Raw genomic sequence first — 23,267 nt, forward strand, 5'->3', positions numbered from 1 at the left:
TGATGACCTAGAGGATGGTTAATTTGGATGTTTATATTTCAAACCGGGGCGTGGCTCCAATTCGTTCAAGTCCTATTCTCATTTTTAACCTGAATTAGACCTTACACAAAACACAAAACATCCCTCCCTCCACCACAACAAACAAACAGGACAGGTCATCACTCAGCATTAACTCTCCGCACAGCCGATCAAGCCGCCGAATCCCAATGACGTCATGGGTTCAGTCAGCACCGAGAAAAGTTCAATGTAAATCGCCAGCCAGGCCACTCGAAACTCGCAGCTAGTGGTCACTTGTACACGTGCAAGCCAAATCTCTATCAATGGAATCCTTTCGCCTTGTGTCTCAAACTCATTCCCACACGTGTGAGCCCAGGTCAGAGAACCCAAGACCCGTGTCAGGCCCTTCTCTTCCCAGCCTAATTAGTACATAACCACTTGAGCACCAAACCCATAGGTAGGCTTGATATACCAATCCCCAAACCCAGTCCTTTTTCCCATTCCACCCCTATCAAATCAAATGGGACCTGAAAACAAGCCAAAGAAATGCTTCCCTTTAAGGAGATCCAGAAAGGGTTGCATGAGAGGAAAAGGAGGACCTGAGAATCCATACTGCACCTACAGAGGTGTGAGACAAAGGACATGGGGCAAATGGGTGGCCGAGATCCGTGAGCCTAACCGCGGCGCACGGCTTTGGCTCGGCACCTTCAACTCGTCCTTAGAGGCCGCCATGGCTTACGACGCGGCGGCTCGCACGTTATACGGCGAGTCCGCCCGGCTCAACTTGCCCAACTCGGTTGGAGAAACACCGAGTCCGAAGAAGCCGAGTGAGTCCATTGTTGCTGAGTCACCGGTTTGTTATAGTGATGGAGTTGGGTGTATTGAAGGAGATTGGGCTGACTTGTTTGTGAAACTCCCCAAGGCTGAGGATTTGGCCCTTCAGGCCTTTGATACTTTTCCGCCGTTGCTCGAAGGTGCCGGATTTTTAGGTGGTGACCTCGATGGGGAGTTGACGAACTTTGAGGCCTGGTGCTCTTAAATCTTATGTAAATATACTTGTATAAATAAGTTGGTTAGATTGTGTTGTGTGCGTATGTGTGTGTGTGCGCGTTCTCTTTCTTTTGTATATTTTTTGGTGTGACATTTGGTCCATGGAAGTGGGTTTTTGATTTTCATGGAATGGTTAGTGAGAATGTGTTATATTTTTCTTTTGTTTATTCTTTGGTGTGACTGTTGTTTCATTAGAATGAGTTTTTAATGTAATTGTTGGTATGTGTTTCTGTTCAACATTATGTAAAAAGGTGTGTGATTTTGTGGGCCATTGGATGGTTATACTTGTTTTAGTTGGTTGACTAAAAACCAAGCCCAAGGAAACCGAAAACTTTACGAGCTACACCTTCTCTTCTATCTTTATGTTTTATACTCTCTATTTAATATTAAATTCTATATTAATAAATATCAAACCAAAATAAATATTTTTCTGTTTTAATTTTTAAAATAAATTTAAATCGGCTTAATAAGCATAAAGAGCTATCTGTGTTTGATTTTTTTTTTTATAAAATAAATTAATCACATAAAAATATTTATAAATTATAATCAAAATCACATGAGTACAAACTTTTATTCCCTTTCCCTTAATTTACTTATTTTTCCTAAATCACGGATAGAAATAGAAGGATAAATAAATAATTTTATAGGGGTATTTGTGCAAAAGAAGTTTAATTTATTGCGAAGTCATCAATTCAAGTCTACAAGACTACAACCATTCAAGCTAAACCATCGAGCAAGAATGGCAGATGAATCATCGCCGGAGCTCACCGTCGAGAACGTCGGACCGGCGATGAATCCGGCGGGGATCCTCTGGGGACGAAGAGCATGGGAGCTGCTTTCTCTGGTGCGAGCTCGATCTCCTCTAGTTCAGTGCATCACCAACTTCGTTTCCATGGACCTCGTCGCCAACTCCCTTCTCGCCGCCGGCGCTTCTCCGGCGATGGTCCATTCTATACACGAGATCGACGCCTTCACGCCACGTTGCGACGCTATCTACGTCAACATTGGAACTCTCTCGGAATCCTGGCTTCCATCCATGCGCGCTGCCGCTTCGGCAGCGGTCAATGCGAGCCGGCCTTGGATCCTCGATCCTGTTGCTGTCTCGGCCTCCGATTTCCGCATGGATGCCTGCTTGGGCCTCGTCGCCCTCCGTCCTGCCGTCATCCGCGGGAACCCCTCCGAGATTCTCGCCCTTTCCTCAGCCTGTAGGTTTTCTGATTCCAAGGTAACAAATCCTCTGTTTTTTTCCCAATCATTCTGGAAATGTTCTTCAATTACTTTCAAATTTCAAAATTTTCATCCTTATCAATACCTTGATTGAGAACTTGATCATCTTCTTTCTTTGAAGGATTGTGAAGTCATACTTTTCAATTTTTCTTTTAAAATAGCTGACAATTTATGAGAACAATTTCACTGGTTTTGGAGATTTAGTGCATGCATTGTATCTATTAATCTTATTGACATCCAGCTTCTCCAATGCTTTTATTTATAGAATGAACTAAGATGACAGTAAGCTTCTTTTGTTCTTCATATTGAGTAAAGCTGCTGGTTTTCTTCTGTATTTGGATTCCCTCATTCTTCCTAAGTTTCTAAGTATTAAATACGGTTATTAGAAGCACCTTTCTAGTGAAAATATTGAAATTTGGTTGTGAAATTAATGACTTCGATCCTGCACCTTTTGTATGATTGAATTGGAATCTTGCATCAAATTGAGTAAATCAGTGATCAGTTTGCTCATTTATTTGCCATGTCCTGTTGTTCCTGTAGTTCATAATCATCCATTACCAGGACTGTTCATGGATTATGTCAATAATTATTTTCAGTAATTTGGAAGTGGAGATGACCTAAACTTAATGGAGATTATCATCAATTAGCTAGATGAACATTTTGGATGGATTGATAGCACCTTCATTTTTATGAATGTAATCGTTCTTTAGCTACATTAGTGTCTTGCAATCCATCTCCTCCAACTCTTACCTAATGAATTCAACCCATCTTTGTATTTTGCTGTTTTCTACTCAAATTACTATGAAATCAAATAAATAACATTTGTTTACAGGGAGTAGATAGCTCGCACGAGTCCACTGATGCGGTGGAAGCTGCGATGTCCTTGGCACGAACAAGCAATGCTATTGTTGCTGTATCCGGAGCTATTGACTATGTGACTGATGGACAGCGGGTGGTAGGCGCTCAAAACGGTGTCCCTATGCTGCAGAAGATCACAGCGACAGGATGTGCAGTCACTGCTCTCATTGCCGCCTTTGTTGCTGTTGATCCATCAAATCCTTTTGAAGCAACTGTTTGCGCACTTTCCATCTTTGGCCTAGCAGGGGAGATGGGGATGGACTTTGCTCGAGGACCTGCTTCACTTCGAATGACCCTGATAGATTCACTTCACGGGCTCGATGAGCAAAATGTTGTATCTCGTGTCATTGTTTCCCCAATGCCATGATAGCTACACGCCGGCAGGTGCATCACTATCTGCTTCTATGCCTTTTAATTTGTCACGCATCCAATAACACAGGTCCATGAGATTGCAACACTTAGATAAAATTAGTAGCATGATGGTCTTATTACTCCCTGTTTCCAATCTGTTTTAGGTAATGAATTGAGAAGCTTGGTAGACGGTGATATTAGTGATCTTGTATAGATAATCATTAGGATATAAAATTTAGAAATCAAAACTCCATTCCGAGCACTCTGTCCAATTTAGAAAGCACAATATCTATTCATCGATTTTATTTAAACGAGAGATTTTAGACTCAGAACAAGCATGAGCATACAAAAATGATGTAATTCTGGCACTGGACTGAAGAAACCTGTTCTTCACCTACACTGCAACATTACACAGCAATACCGTCTAGACCATTAGTCCCTAGCCTGAACCCAAAGAGCACCCCAAACTTGAGCCATTTCTCTTCTGCCATTGATCTGTGCCACATCTCATCTAGTATAAATAACACACAAGCACTAGACATTGTTCCCTATATTCACTGAACACTTGCCTCTTGCTCTCAGCTATGTCTTTGGCAAGACAGAGGACAGTGCCACCTGCAAAGCAGCCTTGTTGGTATAGAGCATGAAGCAGTTGATGTCGTGGTGGAGGGAGAGGATCGTTTGGTGAGGCGGTAGTGAGCTCCCGACATGTCGGTGCAGAAGATGAGGTGGGGGATGATTGACTTTGGAAGGCCACATTCCTTGATGGCTTGGAGGATTGCTCGCTTGGCGAACCTTAGGGATTCAAGTAAGGGCTATCTCTTGCCAAAGGTCAAAGATGGAGCCATGAAGGCACAGAGATTAGGGTTCTTCTTCACTGTGTCCTCTGTGTAGTGTATGTATCTCTTGTTGATCATGGACTTGTCGCTTACGTGCATGGAATTGCATGGGAGTTAACAGTGTGTTTGTCTTTCTTGGCGTTGCATGGCAACACTGGTTCAGAAGATTTTTGGAGATTTGAACTTATTATTTATTTTATTAAAAGTCCATCTTTTTGCTACATATCAACCTTATATATATATATATATATATATAACTTATGGATTTCAGAGATTTAACTTGATTGTTAATTAGACTTATGTTTGGAACTTGTGCTCTACTCGACGGAGTTTCTATTTTAGCTAATGAAGCTCCTATGAGTTTTGAGTTGCAGAGGCTGTGTGCCCTTTATATATATATATATATATATATATACACACCTTGCGTACATGAAATGAATTTATTTGAGTTCTTTTACTTTTTATTTATATTCATGGTAAAGTTAAAATTTTTATAAAAATCAAGTTAACTGAACTGATATAAGACATAATGTTCTGATAATATAAAAAACTTATAATCTATGAGATATTGATGAGATGGCTATGTTAGTATATTGTTGAGATGGCCGAGTTGGTCTAAGGCGCCAGATTAAGGTTCTGGTCCCGAAAGGGCGTTGGGTTCAAATCCCACTCTCAACACACTGGTAATTAACTTTTAAAATTCTCTATTTTTAAATATATATATATATACATATTATAATGCAAAATAAATTAATTAGATATTTGTCGCAGCGGCAGGGCGTGGGTTCAAGACTTCAAGTCCCACTCTCAACACATAATTGTAAAAGAAAAAAAATCCGAAAACAAAGCTACGAGCTCCTTAAAATGATATATTTATCAACATTGAAGAAATTAGATTAGTTGGGATTTAAAAAGTTATTTGCACTTCATTATTTTTCTAATTTTTGTTTAAACAATTACTCATATAATTTAATATTTATGATAAACCTCGTGCAAATGGAGGTAAGAGAATGATACAAACAGCAACAATGCATTCCACATAATGCTGCAACATCAATCAAAATTCACGCAAATGTTGATGAACATTACATTACATAAACAAGCTTAAGAACAGTCAGAAAAGAAATGTTTTAGTTGGCTAAATCTTCTTCATCTTCAAAACTCAAATTTAATTGCTGCAACCTGAAGCCTGAACCTTGTATAATCTCCACCAAGTTGGAAGCTACACCAGTGGCTTGTACTGTGGTCTGCTTTACAAGCTGGTTAACAAAACATTCATCAATTCAGTGAAATGAAAAATAAAGCAACATCCATGACATCTGTTTTCAGATCAAAATAACAGTGAAGTTATGCTGGATATCTGGCAGAACCTTCACAAGATAAGTAAGTCTAATGAGGTAGAGCAAAACAAATTGTGGTAAAGCGGAAAAAGGGATCTCAAAGACATGGCTGTATATTTACAATGCAAAGATAGAACTTTAGAGGGTATTATTCCCAATCTCAAGCATAAGGCATCACTTTAGCTAAAACGACATTCCTATATGTAACTTTCTCGTCTAATTTATCTGGATTCTAAAAGGTTAGAAACAATAAAAGAGTAACTTAATTAGAAGATAAACTATCTCCGAGAGACATTGGCATCCTCATCTCCATCACAGTAAGAAGAGACATAAGACCCCATTTTCCAGACCTCCTCTCTTAAAGTAAAACAAAATTAATGCCAAAATACATTTAAATCAGAACATGTTTTATGTTAGTTTGGATAAACTCATACATTCACGATCAATTTATACAAAGGAACCAATCTTTACCATCTAAACCAATCAGGTTTTGTTTGCTGGTTATATTATTTTTGATTGCTTCATCAAGTATGAAACAGTCTGTGAAATAGAAGTCCACATACAAAACATACACAATTTTATAAGGATTAGCCTTCATGACTTTAAATCAAAAACTACAAAATTGATGAAGATAAATGGAACATATTGAGCATCAAAACCAAATCATGAAGGTTTAGACACCCAAGAAGGCCTTTAATGTACTCACACACACTAAAATTAACAGTATTATACTTACTCGGTTTCCTACATATGGTTAACAACTAAATGATTCTCCATGGATATGAACAGCAAGAGGTTCAAATCCAGCCAAAGTAATCACTTTTCAAGGGGGTTCAAATGCCAGAAAATTGGCTTGTTAATCATTCCACTTCCCCAAACCAGAATTCATCCTGCCTTAGTTTATCTAGAAAAAAGAAAACGTTTAATCATGTTAACAACACCATGGACCTGCTGATATACATACTCAAACAATCATCTCTTACAATACAAAGTCTTCATGAAAGACTTAATTCTTCCCCTTCTCCTCCTGACTTCTTTTATTTTTAATGTTTATATACACGGAAACGTTGTCTGATGAAAGGATAACAAATTTACAATGTTGCATAAAAACCAAATTTAGTAAATTAAAGCAATATCAAATATGAAAACAAACACAGTTAAAATGGACGAGAATAACAAAACCACTCTGTTCGGTAGCACTTAGCTTCTACCATTAGTAAAGCTAATGAAGAGCAGCAAATGCATATATATAATATATTATTCACAGCTAAAACATACAAAACCTACTCAAAAAATTCAAAGGCGTGATTTTTACCTCAACGCTAGCAATGCCTTCAACGATTTGAACCTTGAGATCACTAACACCCTCCACCGCCTGCAAAACAAATTCATCCACATCAAACGAAAAACACAAACCGAATAAAATTAAGAATAAAGGATAAGGCGCTGCAACGCTAACCAACCTCCACAGCACTGGAAACGGCAGGGATCGATGACTCGTCCATGGTTCCTTCAGCCTTGAAGAACATGGTAAGCATGTCAGAAGGTGAAACGGGGACCGAGACAGGCTGCTGCTCCGGATTCGGACTCTCTCCCTCCGATTCACCTGGAACTAGGGTTTCCTCCTCAGCAACAGCCCTAGAAACACGCATAGCCCGCCGAGACGGAACCCGAAAGCGAAAGCATGGGAAGGAAGGCGAAGGAGAAGAGGAAGATAGAGAAGATGGAGTTCCAGAGAAGAGATGAGGAGATGAAGACGAAGGTCTGCGAATCCGGCATCGGAGAGTGGGAGGGAGCGCGGAAATCGTCGCCATTACTCCCGAGAGATGGAGCTTGCTCTTCTCTAGACTCTGAGAAGATAATGCAGACGGATAGAGTGGTTGTGGGTTATCGGGTTTAGTTTAGGTTTTGCATCCGACCCGTTATGAGTTTCCAAACCATTCATAATTTATTTTTTTTTATGATTAACCATTTAGCCTTTGCTTTATTTATTTTTGTTTTAAATGAGTTTAAATAAAAAAATTTTATCTGTACTTGATAATTTATTTTTATTGTAAATATTCAGCTTAATTAACCGTTCTAAAATTCCTTTTATTACTTAAACCTATGTCAAGTCAAAGCCCTTAATAAGCCGAATCTTCGAGCTTTTAATAAATATATTAGTTCATTTACAACTTCATTAGAAGTGTATTCATAAAGTTTAAGAAATATAAAAAGAAAAAAAAACACTGATTTAGTTTAGAAAATACTGATTAATACATCATTAAAATATTAGGAACACTCTTGGTATATTTAACCGGACAGGATTATGTTCAGATATAATCATATAAATAAACAAAGGTGCTATCATTATATTTTTATCAAATACTCAGATTTAAATCATAAAAAATAAACACGTAGCACCAGCACATTTTAAAAAGGAAACCTATAAACAAACGCCAGTTTTTATGCTTTTTAAAAAAAAAAATGAAATTCAATAAAGGCAAGCATGCCCATCCTCCAACGGAACCAGAAGACAACGTTCCGTAGAATCACTTCCCGCCATAAACCAACCACCATTTGAAAGCATATAAGCGAACAAAAGAAGAGAAAGAAAACATACTTGAGAATGGCTCAACTTGCATTGCTACTGCTTTTATTAGCAAGCCTGAGCATTGCCAGTAGCTCCTTCACCAAATCCTGCCACCCGAGTGGCTATCTCTGGCGAAAGGCCGGTGGCGGATGCCTCGCCTCAGATCCCGACTGCTGCCAGCCGGAGAAGAAGTATCCTAAGTACCTCTGTTCTCCTCCGGTCACCAACAGTACTCCAGCCACCATGACCTTGGCCCATTTCTCCACAGCAGAAGACTACCCGACGAGCTGCGACAGTCGTTCTCATTCAGATTCTGAGCTCATCGTTGCCCTGTCAACTGGATGGTACAACGGAGGATCACGGTGCCTCAAGAGTATCAACATCCATGGAAATGGTAGGTCTGTTTTGGCGAAAGTTGTTGATGAGTGTGACTCTATGAATGGATGTGATGCAGATCATGATTATGAAAAACCCTGTGCAAACAATGTCGTCGATGCCTCTAGAGCTGTTTGGAAAGCATTGGGCATAACCAAGTCTCAGATGGCAGCTGGTGCTCACAAAATAATATGGTCTGATGTGTAATTCCTGCAAAATGACATTTGTAGCATATGTTGATATTTCGTACTTAATTTGAACTTGTGTGTCCGTGTATTACTGTTATGAACAAGAAAAAAACTACTCCGGGAAAACATTCAAATCATATAAAAGAATTATGTACCTTGAATGGACGATCCTTTTAGCACCTCATCTCGGATTTCATTGAAAGCTGAGTGTGAGATGTCCAAAAAAGCCTGCAATACAAATACACTGGGCTAGCACAATATAAGAACATATTAGACTTGTCAAATGCAGTCAAAAACTAACTCGTCATTTCAAACCGTTTGGCTAAGCAAAACTAACACTTGTAATGTTATCACACTTAATGGTCACTCCCACTAATTTTAAGTGCAGAACTAAGAGCAGAGAGTAGTTGTTTTCCACAATTTACAATCAGTAGCGCACATTCCATTGCTTGATTTTATGGTCAGTTTCTGATGTCTATCTCAGCAGCCATGGTCCAAAGAAATTGGTTTCCATCTCCTGATTTACTTCCAGTTCTATCTCAACAACCACAGAGATATGATAGAACTAATATTATTGATTGCTTTGTATAGACTAGCTGAAATCTTCGCGAATTTCACCCGCTGTAATGAGACAGCAATCAGCATCATCTTGGAAATGCATTTTGATAGAAAACAAGACAGAAACTAAATAATACATGCACATCTTACCAGGAAGATGTACAGCTTTGTTCGCTTCAGCATCAGCATCTGAATTAAACTCCTTCAGTATTGCATCAAAAAATAGAAAATGTCAGCACAATGTGGAAAGGGTAAGGCGCAGTCATATAAAATGCAGAATCATCTGTGTTTTAGAGAGAGCAAGATGCCATTGTTCCTTTTGACAAATATATATAAAAATATAGGGCAAAAACTCTTTGATCAAATGAACCATCTAAACAGAGCAATTACAAATTTGCATTGTTGAATGTAGCATCGATCTACTTGCAAGCTCAAAATGAGAAAGGCAGAACATCATTTACCCTCAGAACATGGTTGATCTGGAATGAAATAAACCTTTCCTTGAGTTGTTTGACCACTTTACACAATTCAGCCATATTCTGATTCTTTGTCTGCCAGCGACCTTGTACCTATTTGCATCACACAAACAATATTAAAAGAAATTGAGAAAACTTCTGATATGGTTCGAGAAAGTCAACATAGTTATACTACAAACAAGTGAAATTAGGAGAAAGTCTATAACAGAGAAATCAACATCTTGGGTTGGATTAGAAGAATAACAAACCTGCATACAAACAAGTTGAGAGTCACCTCTCACAACAATATGCATAAAACCTCTACTAAGAGCATAATTCAGTCCTAAAATTAAGGCTTGATATTCAGCAACATTGTTGGTGACAAAGCCCAAGCCTTGACGGATTCTAGAAACCTTTAAATGCAAGGCAAATAAGCAACTGATTAGTGAGAATATTAACCAAGACGTGCATATAAATAAATGCGCATATAAAAAATTCCTACAACTTACTACACTTCCATCTTGTGCTCGAAGAATCACTCCAGCACCAGATTTTCCAGGATTTCCCTTTGAAGCACCATCAAATTCAAGAATGCATGACCTCTGCTGTGTCGTTAAACATAATCTAAAAATCATCAAAGATGTTCTATAATTGAAGTGCAATATGGAAACAAAGAAACAACACAGCTACATACATGGTAATGCACAAAGAATGGGGGAAAAAAATTCTTCATCAATCATCATTAAAGAGAAAATCAACTTTTCAGGGGGCAAAACAAAATGATCACCAAAATAGGTTACAAAAGCATAAGCAGAAATGAAAACATCATCAACTCATATTTCACCTTTCTATAAATTATAACAAGCATAAGTCTTTCTTATGTTGAGCTAACAAACTATACCCAGCAAGACACAGACATGTAAATGACTAGCTAATAATCCCACATCGATTGATTTGATAAATAGATATTGGAATATAAGCGGTCACTAATAATATTTTTAGTTTGCACCCAATATGATAACAGAGAGAAGTTTGTTTAGTATCTTTGCAAAATAATTAGTTAAAATAGGGGTAAATAAAGATTTGAAAACATAAGACTAGATCTCTCATTCCATCAATTTAAGCTTTTAGGTTGAATCGGTGCTAGATAAAATATTTGGTTTGCATCTACCAATGAGAACATCTTCAGCTCTTTTCTGGCCCTTCTATAAATTGTACGAGCCTTTCTTATATTGAAATTGTTAAACTATACTCTGCAATAACTAACGTATACATGATTATTAAATGAATGGCTCATGAGTGTTTAACCATGAAACTATAATAACCAAGTGTGACATGAGAACAACCATAGTTCTTTTAAAAACAGAGCACATTACAGCTCATGCAAATCAACAACTTAGTAAAGGAATTTGAGATTACAGAGTTGTTCACTGCCATCTTTGATTTATGCTGAGAAGACACCTTCTGAGGTCCTTTATCAGCCAAAATTGTACGTCCATCGGGTTGCTGAAGCAAAATAAGAGAAACATTGAGCTTTCAAATGACTTGCGATATCATGCATGGTTATGCTGAGGCTATTATTAATTATATTACACATAATCAACAACAAAAATGAATGGAAAAAAAGTGTAATTGATGAGACAATAACAAGTAGTGTGAATATCTCACAGTGAAAGGACAAGGCGTGAGTTTTTCAAATGTATCGTTGTTCACATCTGCTGCATTTGCAGTGTACAAAGCATCTTTAAGGCCATGAGAAGCAAGATATTCCTCTGTTTCCTTCTTTAAAACGTAACCCTTGTACACTCTAACAGAAGGATCATGAACCTGCAGCAAAAAAGAGTTGAAAGATCTTATTAGACATTAAAACAATTTAAGATTACCAAACAAAAACTTCCAAAACGATCATATTCATCTAACACTCAATAGAACTCAACAAACAACTAAGTTTTTTTGCAGAATCACCAGAATTCTAAATACAATACACACAATGGCATCTCTTCAATCACATTTTTTGCAAAGTCACATCCATCTTGCAACATGTATGGATAAAATGCTCTTTTTACAGTGAATTAAGGTCACACAGTGATTAAATATATGAATCAAAATTTGAAGTAAAGATAATTCAGGATTGCTGAACATTAATATTACCGAAGAACTAATTTGAGCTTGAACATCACTTAAACTTTGATAAACACCAAAGATGTCCCCTTTCCGAACTACATAAAAAGTGTTAGCCTCTTCAGCCATTGATGGATCAGGGATAGCTTCCAGCGACTTGTAAGCAAGCTTCCCGTCCAGCCAGCAACCACAGGACACGAAACTCAATCAAACGATGGCCAAATCCACACAATTTGGCATCACCACAGAAAAAGCCTCTCTTCCGCGCTGCACCAACAAATCCATAAAAACGAATTCCTCATGAAACCATGAATACTAAAACCGCGAGACTGAATCCATAAATGAATAACCGCAGAGACAACGAGGCCCTAAAAACCCGCCATTAATGCGAGAACCTCAAATCACTGAGAGGTTTCGCTATGTGAGATCCAAAAGAGGAGAAAAAAAGAGATTTTGAAGAGAAGAAGAACATACCGAGTGTTTGATCGAGCTTGCCCTCCAAAAAGGAAGGGTTTTTCGTAATAATTTATAAATGCGGACGATGACGATGAACCCCGAGTTTGGACAATCTGGACCGTTAATATTCGCCTAGGGATCAGATACGGGATCAAATCCCGGGAATCAATAATACTATATATATATATACAGTATATCAATTGAATGTGGGAGTTTGGTGTGTGCTCTGGCTGGATCCGGCGCTCCGGTGATCCCATTTGGCGTATCCGGCGACCGATCATCGGATTTTGAAGGCCTTCGCCAGTGTCAGAGGTTGGTGCTGGTATTTGCTCACGATCTGAAGGTATCTTCCCGTTTGTACTGGTATTTCTCTTCTTTGATTTCTTGTTCTTGTGAAATTGGAATTGTTTGGATTGAGCTGGAATGTAGAAGACGAAAGATTGGGAAATCATGGAAGGAAAAAGTAAATCGATGCATTTTCTTCCATTATTTTGCCATTTTGTTTGAATCCTTCTTGTGAAATCATGATTTGTTATTTGTAGTAGTTTGGATTAATAATAATAATCATGAGTGTGTACATTCTTTGCACATGATAAACTGAATACACAATTAGTTATTGCAATGTATTGTCTTCACAGATTCTTAAACATCTTCTGAACACTAATGTTCTCTTTTATACATCAAGAAAGCATTGAATTTTGTAAATATGGACTTAGGGAGAATGTTGCCCAACTTTGCCTTTTTAAGTTATGAATATAATTGTTGTTCCTTAATTTTCGTTTAGGAATAGATTTTCCATCTCTATTCCAAATGTAAATCAAAATGTTATCTATGTTAATGGCATTTGTAGAAATGATATTCAGTACAAATAATTGCAAATGCGGCTCAATTTGATGCTGCTTAGCATTCCTTGTTTATATCAGACTGTACAGCAATGATTTTATAAACATACCTATGTGCTCATCTTTCTACTGTCTTTTTCATTTTATATAAACTTTTATTTGTAATTCTTACTAAGCTTGCTTTTCCTTTATCATGAGGTTCTCAAAAATATTATCAGGCAAGCAATGGAAATCTGTGCTAATTTAAATTTTCTGTTGCACTCTTGTTTCTTAATTCAGCATAGCTCTTCTTACGAAGCCAATTTTCATCTTCTATCGGCCATCGTTTACATCTAAGTCCAAAATCAACCCTTAAATAATAATGTTTCCCATGTAAAGCGTTTATTCTCACCCTATTCCTCCCTCTTCCTGGTCCTTCAAGTTATAATTTCTGTTGGTTCTGTATTTGTGAGAAGTAACAACAGTTTGTTCATTCTCAATCTCCCTTGCATCAATGTACTAGGGTTTGATATGAATTCCATTTTCCTATTGTGTTATTGGTAAATCTAGAAGTGGGATTCTAAAGTTAAGTATTACATAACTGCGGTGTTCTAAATATGTGGCTTGTCATTGTTTGCTATTCTTACTAGTAATGGAAAAACAGTTTTCTTCATGATACTTAGTAAAATTTGTCTTATCTATGTAGGCCACAATTTTTCAAATGTTTCAACCAGTGAAGATTCTGATTCTGAAATACTGTAGTAAGTTTGTATTTGCTAAATTTCATCTGCAACAAGCAGAGCCTTTCTTATGTCAATTGTATTGAACTAAGATTTAATATAGGTCATGCATTGAGTTTTGCATAATGGCCATTATGGCCATGCTTTATTGCATTTAGACAACATTTTATGAATATACAAATAGCATCATATTATTTAAGTAAAAAATTGAACGTATCCAGCTCTGTGATGTAGCAACATCACTCGTCGGAAACATATGTGTTGTTCTGTCTGAATTGTGGAGATATCTAGCTTGGGCAAGTTAAAAATAATAAAAATAAAAATAATAATAATAAAATATGTGCCGTCATGAAATATGTAAGGTATGAAAATAAACATCTTATGCTATGCTAGTAACATCATAAAATATGTGCCGTCCCATATGTTATGACATCTATTATTCCATTAAGCCATGAGCAATGCATTAGCTGCATGGGTTGTCAAGTTTCCTATCATATCTATCATGTCTCTGTCCTAATTAATTTAAGGCCTTCTACATGGAATTGAGTACAAGTTTGTGCTTCCTTATTTGACCTACATAGAGAACAACATGCTTTCATTCATTTTATTTCTCTTTTTTTAAGGAATTATTGTTGGTCCTGTTTAAAATGAATGTTTTCCTTTGTTTTGGCAGATCCGACAGGGTTTTCTTCTCCTAGTCCCCCTTGTTTTCCATTCATTCTATTTGTTTGTATCATCAAAAGAAATTCAAATTCTATCAATTAGGGGCCACACGAGTCTGGGGTAAAGATCGGCATAAAAGATTCAATGGCAATTCTCCAGAAAAGACTACTCGGTCACCATATTTTTTGCAGTCTTAACTTTTGGTGTGGTAACCAATCTATTATGTTTGTAGTCATCAAACACCATAATTTTCTATATTTATTTATTTATTTATTTTGGTTAAATCAGCTATTCACTTCAAGGTATCTAGTCTTTCATGTAAGTAGTATTAATTCCCTTCCCATGTTTCATATGATCATTTTGTTCACCTTTTCCTCTTCCTCAGACGGTCTCCATGGTGGCTTCTTTATACTGAACAACCACCACCCTGCATGGCTGAACTTTGTATACCTTCTGCTATGTGCATTTGGGTTTTGGATGTTGTAAGTATTTAATGTTCCTTCTATACCTTGCAATTCAAATAATGATGCATATTTAATAAGTGGTTTAGTTTCATATGCATTGTGTATAGGAAGTTCTAGGGGTGTAAACGAGCCGAGCCGAGTATTAACATGCTCAAGCTAGGCTCGTAAGTAAAGCTCGAAGCTCGGCTTGAGCTCGTTCGAGCCTTAGTTTGCTTTGCTCAAGCTCGGCTTGTGTATTACTCGAGCTCGGTTCGTGAAGCTCGACATCCTATTAGCTCTACTAGGCTCAAATCAAAGCTCGTAAATATAAGCTCGACTCGAGCTCGTTTAAGCTCATATATAAGATATATATAATGTACTTATATATAAAATTATGATATAAAAATTATAATATTATATATATATATATTTATTTATTTATTTAATTTATATTGAAAGCTCGATTAGGCTCGCGAGCTTATCGAGTTGGGTATTTTGAGGCTCGAGCTCGACTCGTAAAACTATTCGAGTAGCTCGAGCTCGGCTCGCAGAATTTCAAATCGAATTCGAATATTATCCGAGCCGATCTCGAATAGCTCACGAGTAGCTCTGCTCGCTTACACCCTTAATAGGAATTTAGAGCCAAATTGTGTGACTTCGGATTAGTTGCTTCTCATTGTGGATATGGTAATTGAGTTTATATATATAATTTGTATACTGTTCTGTTCTGAAAAAAAAAGTGTGTAAATTGTAAGATCACCCTAAATAGTTGATGATGTATGTGCATTTGAAGTGCTCATGTTGGTGGTAGTGTTGCATAACGGCTACAATCCTGCCTCAGTATAGTACTTCTCAATGCGTAAATAGTTGATGAAAAGCAATGAAATAGACAAACTGATTTTACTGTAACAACTTGGATAGTGCAAAAAATAGTTGACAAATGCTTGTACCACCACTCAGACGGGTGTTAGGGTTTATTTTAGCTTAACTATATATAGGTTTAGTAAAAATCAGATTCAACGGCTATGATTTATTGAATAGTTGGGCATCTTTAATTAAAATACTGTTTATCTCACTTTTATGACCGTAAAGGAAATTCAAAACTTGATGAAGACCGTTGGATTCTCATCCAATGGTTGAAAACTAACTTACCTAAATTTCAAATCTACGTGCATGCGTAGATGATCTATATATATATATGAGCAAAGATCATCTGTGGGCATGGTTTGTTCTGGTGTGCTTTGAAGTTTTTTTGTTTGCAACTGTAGGTCTTACGGAAATGGGTTTGAACAGTTGAGATTGATTCAGTTATTGTTATGATCATGATTTACCAATTCAGATTAAAATACTGTACAACCCACTTTTTACTGTATAATTATTTATAAGCATATATGATCAACTTGCGTAAATTTGGAATCTGAGTACATGCGTAGAAGACACAGCCTCTCTATCTATATATCTAATAATTATATTTAGGAATTCAGTTATCATCTCTACAATTAGGATCAATTGATTTTGAATTACAAAATTTGGCTGTAAGTTCCTATATGCATGCATATAACTGTAAGTGAAACTGAACTAGTTATTAAATATTCATTATTATTTGAATTGTAAAGTAAATAAAGATCATATAGACAAGAACCACTAACGAATAACATTATAATTGAATGAGATTGTGACTACATTCTATGAAAAATCTTGGAATTCATGAATGAAAAATAAAAGCCAAGAACAAGAGAGAAACCATGCTTTCAGCATGCATAAATTATGTAATTCATAAACTTCATGAAACATGGTATGTAAAATTTATAACTAAAAGGGGGAAAACCCAGAACAAGAAACATGTATGAATTAGTTGCTATGTTATCCATGAGACATCATTTAAAAAACTTTTTCATTGAGTAATGCACAAGAAACATAAAACAAGATGTATATAATGTTAATGCAGTAAGTAAGAAAACATGTATGATATAATACAAGATTCATGAAAAAGAGCTAGTTACTGCTTGCCAGTACTACATATATATGACCAGAAAACGCTCACATATATATAAAAGAAATATAAGTTAATGAGTAACAGAGAGACCATGCACAACCCAACATTAAAAAAGAATTATATATTGTTTAGTGCGTTAGTTGTTAAGTTTTTCTTCATTTAATTTCCTTCCATCATGTTTCATTTCTTAAACATGTTTAGAATGAAAAATATATTGGTTTTTCTTGCAACTAGCATTGATTGAATTATAGTCAAAGAAGCACCAATTTGCATTATTATCTTATATGTATGTGTGTATATATATATATGGCACTCACATTGTAACTTCTGTTTCTTTAAAATAAAAATAAAAATACAAGTACAAAGCTTTGCATGTGTTTAAAAAAGGAGGGTGTACTTCAATTTCATTTGTTGACTCATTTACTTATTTGCAGCTTAATTTATTTATATTATTGCTCACATGGAACCTCCAACTTCATGTGTAATCATGTAATCAAGGAATGTTCATGCATTGAGAAAGAAAGAGAAAGGATAGGATTATATTATAAACACAATCTTTCTAATAAGTTTTCAATAAGATCCTTTTGTCATCAATTTTAAAGCAATCTACAGCCATATCTTTCATTCATTTAAAGAAACAAAGATATCAGTCTCCTAAAAAAAATAAAATAAAAACATGGCCCAAGTAAGCAATATTTAATCTTAATAAAACTTTAATAATATCAAGGGCCAGCTTAATCTTTAGTTATGTATAATAACATTAGTTAATTGTAAAAAAATTGGATACATCACATTCATTAAAACAATAAAAAGTACAAATAACATAAATTCCACTGGGGTAGAAAGAGAACAAATTAAAACAAAAATAACGACAAAAACAAAAACACAAGATGAAAAGACAGGTGATTGCCGACGGAGCGATTGACTTCTCTAGATCACCCGTTCCCACAGCATGAGTCCCAAAAAATTCCAAACTGTGCTTGACTGAAGCAATAAAGTCATCCAATTTGACCATTTTGGCCTCAATCACTTCATATCATTAACTATGTCTATTATGAAAGAATTTACCTTTTTTTATTTTTTTCTATGACCTTGATTATTATTAAAGAATCAAAACAAAGTTTAGTGTTAAGCCAACTCCAATATAACCTAGTGGTAAGGCACATTGTTTTCATGTGGAGGACACGCATTTAAATCCAACTCAAAGCATGATGAATAGGGTTTTCTGTAACAGGAGCATACAGTAAGCCTCCTATGCACAGGGTGAAGGTGCATGGTGTATCCATAAAAATAAAAAAAATAATAATAATAATAAAAGTTTAGAGTTAGAGCTTTATGATGATTAGGGAATCAGTAAGGAATAAAATCAAAACACCGTGTTGTATATATATATATTCCATCAAGAAGCGTTGAATTCAATATTTGAACTGAATATTTTTCTTAATGTGCCACTATAGATATATCATCTGCATATCTCCTAGGCAATCATTTCCTGAAGATTTTATTTTTATATATATGATTATTTTGTTGGTAATCTTTATCATCCTTGGTAATTAGGCTCACACCTTATATATATATTTATAAATATATATGTGTAATTTTTATTTTATAAATTATAATTTATTCACTTTATTAAAAAGAAAAACACGCCGATAATGACCTCTGAAACTGTTCAAGAAGCAACAGTGAAGCAACTAAAGAACTTTTCACGCATGACTTAAAAAAAGTAAGTAAATAAATAAAAGAAAACCCAATGATATTAAACTAAGTGATCATTAACCTTTAGAAAGTTAATGAAAAATTAATAATATAAATAGGAATATTTCCCAATACCTTTGTTAATACTTTATCTTAAAACAGTACCTCATTTTGAAGCCCTCCATTCCATTGCATTCATCCATCCATTGAACTTGTTTATGGAAAAGTTCAAAAGTAAACTAGTGAAAAATTACAACCGACCACTGGTTTAACTTTACCTAAAAAGAAGTACCGCAATGTATAGTGTGCATGCATGGCTATAACTTGTCGCCAAATGGCAACACAAGTGAGAGCCACGTGGCAACTCTACTCTTTCTTGGAAGTTAACTAGCTTAACTAGCCACCATTCTCTAATCTTCTTTAAGTTGATAGTACATTGGCTGCTTTAGGTGGCTTTGAAGTTGAGTTTTTTAATTTTTTTTAATAAGTGATTGGGGATGAGTCTACTCATTGTTATAGACTTAGAAAAATGAATGAAATGGCCATACTCTTGTAGCTTTATGCATGAAAAGGAGTGATCATGGAAACTCCAAGAAGTCATTCACATGCCTCCCCACCACCTAGAACTTCAAAGCTCTCTTTCTCTTGCTCTACTAAAACAAGTGGCTGGCTAGGGTTTCAACTTTTCCCAAGAATTCTTATAAATAGTCTGACTTCAACTCATTGATCAACACTTGTCCGAGAATGTGCATTTTGGTTTTTAGTATGTTCAATATATACTACTTGATTAAATTTTCTTCTCCTTTTATTTTTTGTGTGAATCATGATTTTTGTTGTATAATTGATTAAAATGACTATACTAATCACCCGGCTATAATGAAAAAGAGATCAACACTCATGTTTTATAAAATATATATTACACAAGTTACAATTTTTATCAATATTATATATATAACCGGAAAAAAATACAAAACATAATAAAAAAAAGTTTCAAACAAAGGACAAAAAGTAAAAAAGAGAAATTCACCGCAAAGTCCACCATAGATGGAGATAGAAAACACTAACAATATGTCAAGCAAATAACAAAATAAAAAAAACACTAAAAAATTTAACCACCAAACAAACACAACAAAATAAAAAAAAAAAAAACATCTTTTATTTATTGACTGAATTCATGCAGTCTTGTTTCGGACAGAGCCATTCTCAAGGAGTCCCTCCCAACAATTAGGCGCGCAAGTTAGTTTTCACTAGAACCAGTAATCCAGACGTAACCGCCTTTGCTCTAACTGGCGTTCCTATCATGTCGCTTTTAATTTGTGGCGCCTCCGTAGTCCTTTCAAAGTTGTACACTATGTTGCCCCACTCGGGGTTATCTCATGTTTTGTGTGTTCTTTTCTTTTACTTCTGGTGATCCTTTCTTTTGTTCTATTGTTGTTTTTGTTTTTACTATATTTTTCTTTTGTAATGAATTAGTGGTTGAGTTAATTTTAAAACAATAATAATAATAATAATAATAATAATAAATTGTAAACATTAATCTCCTCTTAAGATGTTGGAGTCATTCTTAGTTTTCAAAAAAATAAAATTTGAATAAAAAAAGATTTGCCTCCCAACTACAACTATTGACCCATATCTCACAAACTGTATTTACGATAAGATAGTTGTTGGTATTTAATTTCTTTTTTTTTATTATTCAATGGCAGAGATTCAAATTTTTTCCTACTTTATCCCTAATTCTCATTAAAAAACAATATAATATCTAAACGTGAAATTATTTTCAAAGAGACTAATGAAAGACAGCCTGTTCGCTAAGAAAAAAAAAAAAAGAGTCCTGATCATTTCATGCATCCATATTGACATCACCATCAATATTGTCTTAGTTTCAGACCTCCAAATTCAAAAACAATGAATAAATCACTGTAAAAACTCATACACCGCCAAATTGCAACAGTCTCAATCATAGACATTGTGTTCTAGATTTCCAAGAAAGTACTGTATTGTTATAGTTTCCAAACTGTCTTTGATCATTTGCACTAAAAGCTACAACTATTTAATATATATTTTTTTAGTAGACGGCCAGGCTTATCATTTGAAAGTAAAATAAATAAATAAAAAAAATAAAACACTTGATATTAATTTAAAAAACAAAACCCATGAACATGCAACTCAAATGACAATCCTTCCCCTTGATCTTCTCTATTTAAACACCCCCATCACCATCCACTATCCATATCACATGATACTTTCACGCCAACAGTGCTTACAATTACTTCCTAATTTATTATCTCCTCTGATCTCTTGTGTCTCTTCTCTCCATCTCTTTCACTAGTTCATTATTAGTTCATATATATATATATATATAAATATTCATGGCTGATGTTTTCCGGCAATATTGCCACAATTCGCCAACCCGGCGTTGCATGTGGGTCAACGGTGCACTCATCATCGGAGCAGGTCCATCAGGCCTCGCCGTTGGAGCTTGTCTAAAAGACCGAGGAGTTCCTTTCATTCTCTTAGAACGCTCTGATTGCATTGCATCTTTATGGCAAAACAAAACTTATGATAGACTTAAACTTCACCTCCCTAAACAATTCTGCCAACTTCCCAAACTACCCTTCCCTGATCATTTCCCAGAATACCCTTCCAAAAAACAGTTCATCGATTACTTAGAGTCTTATGCCCAGCACTTTGATCTCAAACCTCGGTTCAATGAGACAGTGCATTGTGTTAGTTATGACAAGACATGCAACCTTTGGCGTGTGAAGACAGTAGTGATGAAAAATGGTGCTGAACTTGAGTACATTTGCCAGTGGTTGGTGGTGGCTACTGGAGAAAACTCAGAGAGTGTTATACCTGAGATTGAAGGTCTGGAAGAGTTTGGTTTGAGTAGAAGTGTTCGGCATTCTTGTGAGTATAAATCAGGTGAAGAGTTTAGTGGCAAGAAAGTGCTGGTTGTTGGGTGTGGAAACTCCGGCATGGAAATTTGCCTTGATCTTTGTCTTCATAATGCCTTTCCTACCATTGTTGTCCGTAATTCGGTTAGTGTTAGTATTTTATTCATCTTTCATGATACTTAATCATAGTAATTAAATTAATTATAAACCAGTTATTTATATTTATGAAGTTTTTATTATTATAGGTTCATGTGTTGCCAAGAGAGGTGATGGGGAAATCAACCTTTGAGATAGCAGTGATGTTGCTAAAATGGATGCCAGTGTGGGTGGTGGACAAGGTTTTACTAGTTGTAGCATGGTTGGTGCTTGGGAACATAAGCAAGTATGGGATTAGAAGGCCGTTGGTGGGTCCAATGGAGCTCAAAAATAGAGAAGGGAAGACGCCAGTGCTGGACACTGGGGCCTTGGAAAAGATCAAGAATGGTGACATAAAGGTAGTGCCTGGAATCAAGAGGTTTTTTGCTGGAAAAGTTGAGCTTGTTAATGGACAATCTATTGATATAGACTCTGTCATTCTTGCTACTGGTTACCGTAGCAATGTCCCTTCATGGTTTCAGGTATTAAATATATATTTATATATATATATATATATAGAGATAGACATAGGGATAAAATTTTAGGTTGTATATATGAAAGGTGGTTAATATATATATATATATATTTATAATTATTTTTTTTGGAAAATAGGAGAGTGAATTTTTTGCCAAAAATGGGTACCCAAAGAAGCCATTTCCAAATGGATGGAAAGGAGAGGCAGGACTGTATGCAGTGGGATTCACAAGAAGAGGGCTTTCAGGAGCAACAGTGGATGCTGTGAGGATAGCTGAAGACATTGCTAAGGTTTGGAGAGAGGAAACAAAGCAAGCTAAACAGTTTAGTGCTTGTCATAGGAGGTGCATTTCCCAGGTCTAGTTTGGGTGGGTGGGAGGGGTTTTTGTTTTTCTTTGTATGATAAAGTGTAAAAAATTAAGTAATAAAAGAAGCTTATAGAAAAGTAGCCCTCTCTCAATTTAGCTAAGTTTTGGAAGGGAAACTAGCTAGGTGTATAGGGGTTTTAGTTGCTGATGATGATGAGGCTGTTCTGTTTTCCTGTTTTTAAGTTGTTGTACTGATTCAGTAGCACTAGCACTGGTATCAAATCATTCTAATTTCAGTGTTTGCTTCAAGTTAATGATACAAACTTTTTCTTCTTGCAAAATTTTGTTTCTTATTTTAATTACGGAAAAACCATTAGCAATTTATCCCAAGTTAGTTATCTTAATTAACCATAAGAAGCAGGACACATGTCACATGACCTCTTCAGTACACACTCACCATCAATCCGACCAACAAAACAAGACACTATATATCTATATATATATATATATATATCAATCAGTGTACCCTCAACCCAGAGAATCAAGTTCAGAGAGATCCAAAGAGAATAAAGTCAGCAGAGGTTGCACTGTTTCTATGAGCTACAGACTTCAATGAGTTTGAGCCCATACCATCCTGCTTGAAACTCAACTGTAGGTTTATTATAGATCCTGAATAAATACAGCATATGCATGTATCCAGACAAGCCA

General features: G+C 35.8%; 6 protein-coding genes, 1 long non-coding RNA gene and 1 other non-coding gene across 11 annotated transcripts; 6 read left to right on the plus strand and 2 right to left on the minus strand.

Moving 5' to 3' along the window:
• The first annotated feature begins 8 nt into the window (after positions 1 to 8).
• On the plus strand, positions 9 to 1,214 carry LOC120272093 (putative dehydration-responsive element-binding protein 2H). The gene has a single exon (XM_039278835.1). It carries the CDS (start codon positions 518 to 520, stop codon positions 1,034 to 1,036), a length of 519 nt encoding a protein of 172 aa, XP_039134769.1. The 5' UTR covers positions 9 to 517; the 3' UTR covers positions 1,037 to 1,214.
• A 548-nt stretch (positions 1,215 to 1,762) lies between these two features.
• Positions 1,763 to 4,541, plus strand: LOC120271853 (hydroxyethylthiazole kinase). Its single transcript, XM_039278532.1, has 3 exons — positions 1,763 to 2,272; positions 3,107 to 3,516; positions 4,066 to 4,541. The coding sequence occupies exons 1-2, from the start codon at positions 1,787 to 1,789 to the stop codon at positions 3,497 to 3,499; spliced, it is 879 nt and encodes a 292-aa protein (XP_039134466.1). The 5' UTR covers positions 1,763 to 1,786; the 3' UTR covers positions 3,500 to 3,516; positions 4,066 to 4,541.
• Positions 4,542 to 4,917: 376 nt separating this feature from the next.
• On the plus strand, positions 4,918 to 5,000 carry TRNAL-AAG. Its single transcript has one exon. It is a non-coding gene; the product is annotated as a tRNA-Leu (tRNA).
• A 333-nt stretch (positions 5,001 to 5,333) lies between these two features.
• LOC120272262 lies at positions 5,334 to 7,512 on the minus strand. The gene is made up of 3 exons (XM_039279031.1): positions 7,126 to 7,512; positions 6,978 to 7,037; positions 5,334 to 5,581 (listed from the first exon to the last, which is right to left on the minus strand). Exons 1-3 carry the CDS (start codon positions 7,474 to 7,476, stop codon positions 5,453 to 5,455), a joined length of 540 nt encoding a protein of 179 aa, XP_039134965.1. The 5' UTR covers positions 7,477 to 7,512; the 3' UTR covers positions 5,334 to 5,452.
• Positions 7,513 to 8,079: 567 nt separating this feature from the next.
• On the plus strand, positions 8,080 to 8,943 carry LOC120272261 (putative ripening-related protein 1). Its single transcript, XM_039279030.1, has one exon. The coding sequence runs from the start codon at positions 8,271 to 8,273 to the stop codon at positions 8,814 to 8,816; it is 546 nt and encodes a 181-aa protein (XP_039134964.1). The 5' UTR covers positions 8,080 to 8,270; the 3' UTR covers positions 8,817 to 8,943.
• A 138-nt stretch (positions 8,944 to 9,081) lies between these two features.
• Positions 9,082 to 12,467, minus strand: LOC120272260 (uncharacterized protein Mb2253c-like). 3 transcript variants are annotated; one of them, XM_039279029.1, is made up of 9 exons: positions 12,406 to 12,467; positions 11,962 to 12,198; positions 11,479 to 11,637; positions 11,230 to 11,316; positions 10,320 to 10,412; positions 10,080 to 10,223; positions 9,817 to 9,924; positions 9,506 to 9,557; positions 9,082 to 9,418 (listed from the first exon to the last, which is right to left on the minus strand). In XM_039279029.1, exons 2-9 carry the CDS (start codon positions 12,058 to 12,060, stop codon positions 9,390 to 9,392), a joined length of 771 nt encoding a protein of 256 aa, XP_039134963.1. In that variant the 5' UTR covers positions 12,061 to 12,198; positions 12,406 to 12,467; the 3' UTR covers positions 9,082 to 9,389. The 3 variants fall into 3 exon arrangements, with proteins under 3 accessions (XP_039134963.1, XP_039134960.1, XP_039134962.1); XM_039279026.1 differs by having other exon boundaries at positions 10,320 to 10,415; XM_039279028.1 differs by lacking the exon at positions 12,406 to 12,467 and having other exon boundaries at positions 10,320 to 10,415; positions 11,962 to 12,396.
• A 152-nt stretch (positions 12,468 to 12,619) lies between these two features.
• Positions 12,620 to 15,105, plus strand: LOC120272602. Of its 2 annotated transcripts, XR_005540219.1 has the most exons (4): positions 12,620 to 12,730; positions 13,915 to 13,969; positions 14,622 to 14,819; positions 14,997 to 15,105. It is a non-coding gene; the product is annotated as an uncharacterized LOC120272602 (long non-coding RNA). The 2 variants fall into 2 exon arrangements; XR_005540218.1 differs by having other exon boundaries at positions 14,622 to 15,105.
• A 6,012-nt stretch (positions 15,106 to 21,117) lies between these two features.
• On the plus strand, positions 21,118 to 22,614 carry LOC120271797 (probable indole-3-pyruvate monooxygenase YUCCA9). The gene is made up of 3 exons (XM_039278469.1): positions 21,118 to 21,786; positions 21,888 to 22,259; positions 22,390 to 22,614. Exons 1-3 carry the CDS (start codon positions 21,118 to 21,120, stop codon positions 22,612 to 22,614), a joined length of 1,266 nt encoding a protein of 421 aa, XP_039134403.1.
• Positions 22,615 to 23,267: the final 653 nt, after the last annotated feature.

The sequence above is a fragment of the Dioscorea cayenensis genome, chromosome 11 (assembly GCF_009730915.1).
Source record: "Dioscorea cayenensis subsp. rotundata cultivar TDr96_F1 chromosome 11, TDr96_F1_v2_PseudoChromosome.rev07_lg8_w22 25.fasta, whole genome shotgun sequence".
In the NCBI taxonomy this organism is placed as follows: domain Eukaryota; kingdom Viridiplantae; phylum Streptophyta; class Magnoliopsida; order Dioscoreales; family Dioscoreaceae; genus Dioscorea; species Dioscorea cayenensis.